General features: G+C 48.1%; 1 protein-coding gene across 1 annotated transcript in view; it reads right to left on the reverse strand.

Moving 5' to 3' along the window:
* Positions 1-3450: 3450 nt before the first annotated feature.
* gatad1 (GATA zinc finger domain containing 1) overlaps positions 3451-8927 on the reverse strand; it is a 16454-nt gene continuing 10977 nt past the window's right edge. The window contains exons 4-5 of the mRNA XM_070881300.1: positions 6429-6612; positions 3451-3922 (exon numbers count right to left, since the gene is read on the reverse strand). Of these exons, the coding sequence (XP_070737401.1) occupies positions 3732-3922; positions 6429-6612 (375 nt within the window). The 3' untranslated portion in view covers positions 3451-3731. The remainder of the gene's footprint in view (positions 3923-6428; positions 6613-8927) is intronic.

An 8927-nucleotide genomic window follows, 5' to 3' on the forward strand; every position in this document is an offset into this window, starting at 1 on the left:
CAGGCATATCTCCCACATACATAGCTGGACTCTTACACAAGTTCATTTCTTTTGCAGGCCAAGATGGCACATAATAGGAGGGAGCAGCAGAGGACTGGTGGGGATGAACCTCAACTGTAAGAGCTCTCTGACCTGGAGGAGCGAGTGCTCATTGGGCCGCAGGTGGTAGGCGCCGTTGCTGGCAGAGGCGTCAACCCTGCTGGGGGCAACAACGGTATCTTTATCCCTTCTCCTTTTCTCATCCCATTTTCCCATCACACCAGAAAGTTTTATCACTTTCCAGCTCCTGATAGTTTCTGCCTTCCTTGCTCCATTCCTGCCCCCTGCCCTCACCTTATGGCGAGTCTTGTGCCATTTATACTTTCAGATAATTAGCAAGCAAATGTGCAGTCTATAACCGCGCTCCCCCAGCACACTCAGGGAGAAGAGGATGAGAAGGAGGACTCAAGCATTGTGTCATTGCGTCTCTCACCCTCAGAGACTGGCACTACGTGGTCCTTAGAGGTTAACTTAGCAGAGAGGTCTGCAAAGCGTGATGTATCAGGGATTAGCCGGCTGCAGCAAGGTCAAAGAGAGAGGGTACCTTGGGAGCCTGCTCCTTGGAGGGAGAGTTCACACACGAGTTCTGCTGCACAGGACTCAGATGAGGATCTTGATGGGGAGGCTTTCACAAGATGGGTGATGGCCATGCACTCCGACATGATAGGTGTAATGACAAGGGTGCTCGAGAACCTCTCCGCTATGGTAAGGAGTTGGCAGGAGTCCGACTCCAGCATTGCACAAAGCTCTGCGCACACCATGGAGCCCATAATTTCCAGTCTGCAGACGATAGTGGACTCCCAGAGACCGTATGGATCCAGACCTCATGTCACGAGTAATGGGTAATGTAGCAGCTTCCATTCTAGTATAGGCGGAAGCAACGCAACATCTTGGTGCTGTAATGCCATCAATAATTGCTGGCAGAGTGTCTCAGACTGCTCTCGTGCAGTCTCAGCCGAATACCACGCAATGACTGCTGGGCAGTCTCAACTGGATGCCACACATGCTCTGACTGCTGCCATCGCTGCTGGGTCCACCACAGTCCACCAGCGATCTCACGGTGTCGCAGCAGGCCACCAATCTGTGCGCCATCAGATTGATGGGGATGCTGAGGTGCGGCTCCGAGGGGAGGGGCAATGTGTCAGTGGAACAGGAATCTGCTGTTCTCTCTCAGGATGACAGTATTCTTAATCCCACCATTGCCACTCCGCCATTGCACTTGTTGCTGCCCGTCACCCAGCCAGCCCAGACTGCTGCCAGCCAACCTGATGTGGTGCAGTCTACAGCCGGGCCTTCCAGGCCCAAAGCTGGTCGAAGGTATCCTGCAAGGCCATCGGTCGTCTCTGGCCCTGACATACAGCAGCCTTCCACCAGCTGTGCTACAGCCACTGGGAACACACTGCGGAGGAACTGTAGAATAGTTCAACCGAGTGTTAAGAGGGGTGATAAGGAAACGTACAAGAGTGATTGTTAAATGTATTTATTCTTTATGAAACTCAAAATGTTATGACATAAATTTGAATTGTAATGTTTCATCTTTGGTGGTTTCCCTCATTTCAGTTTTGAGGCTGTAGTATGGAATGGCAAATTGATGTGCTGATGGGGACATCCAGAACAACCGGGAAATAGGATGGAACAGAAGTCTGATGAGATGGTCATGGACCGCCTTTGCAGAATCATGATTGCTTGTCTGCCTCCTCCGTCACTGGTGTTGCTGCTCCTGCTCCTCCTCCTGAGGTGATGGAGCTATGCTGGTGGCAATGGCTGCACCCTCATTATCGCCAAGTTGTGCAGCAGATGACGACGAATAGGGACCCGCTCAGCCGAGTACTGGAGGACTCCTCCCCCGAGCGGTCAAGACATTGGATCCATTGCTTGAGCACTCCGATGGGTTGCTCAATGATGTGCCTGGAGGCGGCATGGTTCTCATTACACGAGTGCTGGGCAGGAGTGTTGGGGTTGCAGAGGGGAGTCGAACTAGGTGGAGAGTGGAAAGTCCTCGTCTCCGACCAGCCAGCCGCGAGCTTCACGTGGTGGCTGGAAGAGAGCTGGCACACCGGTTAGCTGCAGAATGAATGCATCGTGGCTGCTGCTATGATAGCGGCCATTGACGGTGAGGATTCGACGTCAGTGATCGCACGCCAACTGCACAGGTGAGTGGTAGCCTTTGCAGTTATGGAATACCTCAGGATTGTGATGTAGTGCCCGCAAAGCGACGTGGGTGCAGTTAATGGTGCCCTGCGCCATGGGGAAGGAAATGTATTACCTTCGCCTTCTGTACAGAGCATCTGTGATCTTGTGGATGGAGCAATGGACGGCAAACTGGGATATATCTCTTGTTGCACACTGGAAGGATCCATTGGCGTAGAAATTGAGCGTGGTGGGCACCTTGACTACCACAGAGAACCGTCCTCGCCCTGGTCTGAGGCTCCAGGTCTGGTTGCAGCAGATGGCAGAGTTCTGAGATCCGTCCTTGGTGAAGCACAGCCATCGAACACACTGTTCCTCAGTGAAATTGATGTAGGAGAACTGCTGTCGGAATACCCTGGGAGGATAAGGTCTCCTGTTGACAGCCCTGTTGGGCCTCCTCCCTCTGGCCACATTTTGTTGTCTTACTTCCTCCCTTTCTCTTTGCCCAACTTGCCTCCGAAGCAGGAGGTCGAGTTCCAACACAGCCCCACATGAAACAGTATCAATGTTGTTGTTTCAAATCTGCCCTCAATGAAAGCCAGTAATGTTTAAGAACCAGAACACTTCTTCAACTGAAAATCACTCAAATCTGGCAAACAGCCTGTCTGCCTATGTGTTTGTAAGCTGTAAACAGTAATGGCCGACTAAATTTTTTTCTAAAGATGGGGCCTTTAAATAGCGCTCCTGCGGCTGACTCCCGACTGAAACTCGACAGCTGAAGCTGTCGTCATCAGCGCCAGGCGGTAAGATGGGGCGCGACCGAATTTAGTTTCCGGGGTGCAGTGCACAGCAGTGATATCATCATCACCGGGCGCAGCAGAGTGAGGCGTTACCTGTTAGCGCCGCCACAAACCCCCCCCCCCCCACCCAATTTAGAGGGAGACGCTGGTTTCGCTGTGTCTGGGTGCTAACAGGGGGCCTAAAATACCCGAATTTCGCCCGCTAAATGTTCAAAGATAAGTAGAGAGAATATGGGTCATTTGGCCCTCATCTTTCTATTAAACTGTTAATTCTCTGCCCCATCACAGCAAACACAAAGAAAAGATTTACTGCTTTAATTAAAGGGATAATGTTGCTTAAGAAAACCTCACAATTGAAAAACTATAGTGTCCTTTTTGAGCCTGACATGTTAAGTCCAATCAACCAATATGTATTTTCTCCAAGAAGACAATTGATTTATAGTAATTTCTAAATAGTTAAAATAAAAATACAAACTTACAATTTGATTTGCAATACTCACATTTTATTTTGTTTTTTTATATACAAAACTAGATTCATAATAATACCATCCGCAAATTTGTTTCTTTGCAGGATTGAGACATGTATTTGGTCCGCTCACTTATTTCGATCTAAAAGTGGCACAACACACAGGTGCACAGAATATGCTTAGTAATATACAGATGCAATACTTCATTCATATTATGAAAGGCCTTTTAATCAGGCTAAGATTTAGATATACTGCATAAATATAAACTCATTTTAATAAAGATTTGGTGCCCTGGCTATAAAGTGTTTGCTATTGATTCTTTCACCGTTAGTGCGGGGGTTGGTCCAACACGGGTCCAGATATACCCCTTCTCAGGTCTTGTTGGAATAACTGGAAATGGAGTCGATCGTGATTTGAAGTATTCAGACGGTGCATGACAGATAAACTCAAAATGCTCCATCTTTCTTGGTAGGTCTTCCTCTGGTCCTGAAGTTAAAGCAAAATTTTGTTATAAAACCTATGGACATATTTTGCAAACAGTATTGAACACTCAAAGGAAAGCTCAAAGATTGCATTTGCGAGCTCTAACCTGGGGTCAATCACTTTAAAAAGTAAGTTTTAAAAAACATATCCACTTTATAATTTGCTGTTACATCCACAAATTGTTTTGTCTCACATATTAGGGTTATCACAGCCATTACGGTATGTCATTGATCAGATTTGGAGGGCCAAGATGTTGAAAAATGGCAAATTCATTGTTGATATGAAGTAATTTTTTTCTACGACAGTGCTATAACTGTCCTTTTATATTTTTAATTTCTTTTAATTCATTCACGGGATGTAGGTGTCACTGGTAAGACCAGCATTTATTGCCCATCCCCAATTGGCCTCAAGAAGGTGGTGGTGAGCCGCTGCAGTGCATGTGGTGAAGGTACTCCCACAGTGCTGTTAGGTAGGGAGTTTCAGGATTTTGACCCAGCGACGAGGAAGGAACAGCGATATATTTCAAAGTCAGGCTAGTGCGTGACTTGATGGGGAACTTGGAGGTGATGGTGTGTCCATGTGCCTGTTACCCTTGTCCTTATAGGTGGTAGAGGTCATGGGTTTGGGAATTCTTGGAATACTTGCTTCAAGATCAGTATAGTGATGGAAGAAAATTTCATTTGGGTCAGGTCAGATCCATGTTGGATTCAGCATCTGGTACTACATCATTTTTTGAATCTGTTCCCTGAAACTGCCCAGATCTTGCTGGGATGTGGTTCCAGAGATGCTAACAGCCCTGCAGCGTTGCCAAGCTATTCCACTGCAGAATAATTGCATTCAAGCCTCCTGTGTTGACTTAATGTCCATACATGCAGTTTTCAGCCGAGTTCTTAAGACAGTGATCAGGTGCAGAATCTAGCCTACCTTTCCCCACCCTAGCCCAGGCAACAAGACCAATTGCTGTTTAGCTATGATTAGCTAATTTAGCATTGATCAGCATTTGAATCTGGGCTCTTCTGAATTGAATGGCAATACACAGCACGTGGCGCCTTCACCCACGAGATCATTGTCAGGGAAATTCTTATCATTCGTTGCATTTATTCAATAACCCTTTATCTGATGAAGTTTTCCTTCATTTAAAAAAAAACCTGACACCTATCATTTTCGGGGAGGCAAGTGATTTATTCCTGGACCTTTGTGAATGTTGCTTTACCAGGCTAGTCTGGATCAACTGTCCTCTGATAATCTCCCCCTGTGAAAAAGTACCTAGGTTCCACGCAGTGCCTTCCTCAAATAGCTCTATTTTGTGGGGAAAGAAATCCACATTTCAACTATATTAGTTTTATGTTCCTTAATTCACAGTATGCTAAATAGAAGCAAAATTATGGGTAAAATTAAATGAACAGCACAAAAGAAATCCAAATATGAGTAACTTTCATCCTGGGAACATTTTATTAAAAGGAAAAAGAAGTGCGCTCATGCTAATATGATTGGGCAAATTTAAATAATAGTTTCCATAAACAAACAACATTGAATGACTGTGATGCTTTCATCTTGGTGATTGAAATTCAGCAGTAGCCTTCAACGATAACCCTTATTCGCCATGACATTTTAAATTATCTTTAGTACATATATCGGAACGTTTGTTTCGATTAATGATTATTCAGATATTGTTTCGGATCAAGAATCATATATGGATAACCTTAAATGCATTATTATTAGTTAGAAAGAACCAATATGTAGCTGGTGAAAATACTGACATTATTACTAACACCACAGAAAAGATCTGTGAACAGAATAGTAAAAGCAAGAGGGTATAAAATATTTCACAAAGATAGATTTAATTTAAATAAGCTAATTAAAAGAGTTTGCAGATGGGCTCAGTGAGCTCGTTTGGCCAATAGCTACATCACAAGATGAATTCTCGCAGATGAACACCTTGCTGACAATCACCAACATAGTTCAAATATAATGGTCACTTTACAATTAGTTGGAGTACTAGTACAGGTAGTGCCTTTAGAAATATACACCAGCTAGAAGCTGATGGCTTCAGAAGCACAATTGTCTAAGAGGGGAAAAAGGTAATTAAGGAGGAAGTAAATTGGAAGAATGAAGTGATTTATAACAGTACTAGGGGAAAATGTACTCATATTAGTATGACTAACACCTCAAGCAAGTAAACAGAAAACTACTTGGGCAAATCAGAAAGGCTGTAAGAAACTGTAACAGGATAATCACTGGTGATTTAATCCTAGTGGTGAGGTGAACATTTTGGAACCCGCAGTTTTAATCAAAAAAAAAATCGGTTATCCCAGTAACCACAAGCTGAAGTGCAGATGCTTAACAGGTACACCCAAATCCAATCCTAGCATTTGCATTCAAGTTGGATTTCTGAAAGTACTATCCTTGGAAATGTTGTCATTGAAGAATATTGCTCTGGCACAAAATTTTAGTTATTTGTACTAATAGGCAAGCTTTGCACGATAGGCATAAAGAGCTTAATACGTACCAAGTATGTAAGTTGCTGCATCAAAGTGGTCTTTAGCGCTTGCCTGAGTTGGGATAAGCCATGTAATCACTGCACTCTTTTCACAGTATTGATCCTGCACAAATCCTCGGATCTGGGCGTAGTAAATCTTTTCATCGTCTTCATCCACTACGGAAACTATATCTCCAACTTGGTAATATATACCCTAAAGCACATTGAAAGAACAAGTAAAATAAACTTGAAAACTTTAATGCTTCTGAAAATCCCCAGTTAAGCCATAAAGGTTCATTAGGTAAATGAACGGGGGAGGCACATATTCCCAATAGATCCTAGGTGTGATCGCTAGTTTATGTGTGGCAGCTGATCTTGGTTGGGGCTATCGTATTGGCACTACAATTGAGCTTAGTGCCCCGGAGGGGGTGGAAATAAACCTGGGATCCTGTTCTTGATCATTATTCAATGATTCCTGCTTGAAAATGCACTCAGGCAGATATCATGAGGCTAAGATCTAGTTTACTTTATATGCCTCGTCACGAGTGAACGCACTGCACTACCAGATGTCAGTTCAAGACTGGCTGGCTAGCATCTGTGGAACCACATCCACCTTGCGTCAGTGCATTAGGAATGGGGAGTAGAAATTTGGGCTGGGGGGGGTGGGGGGTGGGGGGGGAAAGAGACGGAATCCCACCCTTAAATTCCTAGAAGGATATGCCCTTGTAAGATATATGTAGGATAAATTCATGAGAAATAGAGGGGCCAAGTTTCGGCCTGAGTTGCTCCTGTTTTTTTGGAGCAACTGGTTTAGAATGGAGTATCTTAGAAATTGCAATTCTCGGCATTTAGTTTGCTCCAGTTCTAGTCAGTTAGAACAGTTTCAGTTTGGAACAGATTTTTTTTTCCCCAAAGGGGGCGCGTCTGGCCACTTTCGCCCGTTTTGAAAGTTTAGACAGTGAAAACTTACTCCAAACTAACGTAGAATGGAGTAAGTGTAGATTTTTGTACGCTCAGAAAAACCTTGCCGACACTTAGAAAATCAGGCGTAGGTTACAAACCAGGCATAGGGAATGGGGGGGGGCGGTTTAAAGGGAAGTTTACAAACATTAAACACTTCAGTTTTATAAATAAAGAGCCATCATCAATAATAAATGATAAATACATCAATAAATCAACCAAAAAAATTAATAACATTTTTTTTTTAAAAAATCGATAAATAAAAATTTTTCTACTCACTGACTGCAGTACCGAGAGCCCTCCAACAGCGTGCTGGGACAGGGCCCCCCCTGTGTGTGTGTTTCTCTCTCTGACTGTGTGTCTCTCTCTCACTCTCTCTGTCTGTCAGTGTCTGTGCTTCTGATAGCGAGGGGGGGGGGGGGGAAAGAGAGGGGGAGAGGAGGGGGGGGAGGGAGGAGGAGGGTGGGGGTGGAAGAGGAGAGGGAGGGGTGGGGAGGGGAGAGGGAAGGGTGGGGAGGGGGAGAGGGAGGGGTGGGGAGGGGGAGAGGGGAGGGGAGAGGGGAGGGGTGGGGAGAGGGAAGGGTGGGGAGACGGGAGGGAGGGAAGGGTGGGGAGAGGGGAAAGAGGGGAAGGGTGGGGAGAGGGGAGGGAGGGAAGGGTGGGGAGAGGGGAGGGAGGGAAGGGTGGGGAGAGGGGAGGGAGGGAAGGGTGGGGAGAGGGGAGGGAGGGAGGGGTGGGGAGAGGGAGGGAGGGAGGGGTGGGGAGAGGGGAGGGAGGGAGGGGTGGGGAGAGGGGAGGGAGGGAGGGGTGGGGAGAGGGGAGGGAGGGAGGGGTGGGGGAGGGGAGGGAGGGAGGGAGGGGTGGGGAGAGGGAAGGGAGGGAGGGGTGGGGAGAGGGAGGGAGGGAGGGGTGGGGAGAGGGGAGTGGGGAGTGGGGAGAGGGAGGGGTGGGGAGAGGGAAGGGTGGGGAGAGGAGGGAGGGAGGGAAGGGTGGGGAGAGGGGAGGGAAGGGTGGGGAGAGGGAGGGAAGGGTGGGGAGAGGGGAGGGAGGGGTGGGGAGAGGGAGGGGTGGGGAGAGGGGAGGGAGGGAGGGGTGGGGAGAGGGGAGGGAGGGGTGGGGAGAGGGGGAGGGAGGGGTGGGGAGAGGGGAGGGAGGGGTGGGGGAGGGGAGGAGGGAGTGAGGGGTGGGGAGAGAGTGAGGGGTGGGGAGAGAGGAGTGAGGGGTGGGGAGAGGGGAGGGAGTGAGGGGTGGGGAGAGGGGAGGGAGTGAGGGGTGGGGAGAGGGGAGGGAGTGAGGGGTGGGGAGAGGGGAGGGAGTGAGGGGTGGGAGAGGGGAGGGAGGGAGGGGTGGGGAGAGGGGGAGTGAGGGAGGGGGGGGGAGGGAGGAGGGAGGGAGGGGTGGGGAGAGGGGAGGGAGGGAGGGGTGGGAGAGGGGAGGGAGGGAGGGGTGGGGAGAGGGGAGGGAGGGAGGGGTGGGGAGAGGGGAGGGAGGGAGGGGTGGGGAGAGGGGAGGGAGGGAGGGGTGGGGAGAGGGGAGGGAGGATGGGGAGGGGGGAGGGAGGATGGGGAG

The sequence above is a fragment of the Pristiophorus japonicus genome, chromosome 5, assembly GCF_044704955.1.
Source record: "Pristiophorus japonicus isolate sPriJap1 chromosome 5, sPriJap1.hap1, whole genome shotgun sequence".
NCBI lineage: Eukaryota > Metazoa > Chordata > Chondrichthyes > Pristiophoridae > Pristiophorus > Pristiophorus japonicus.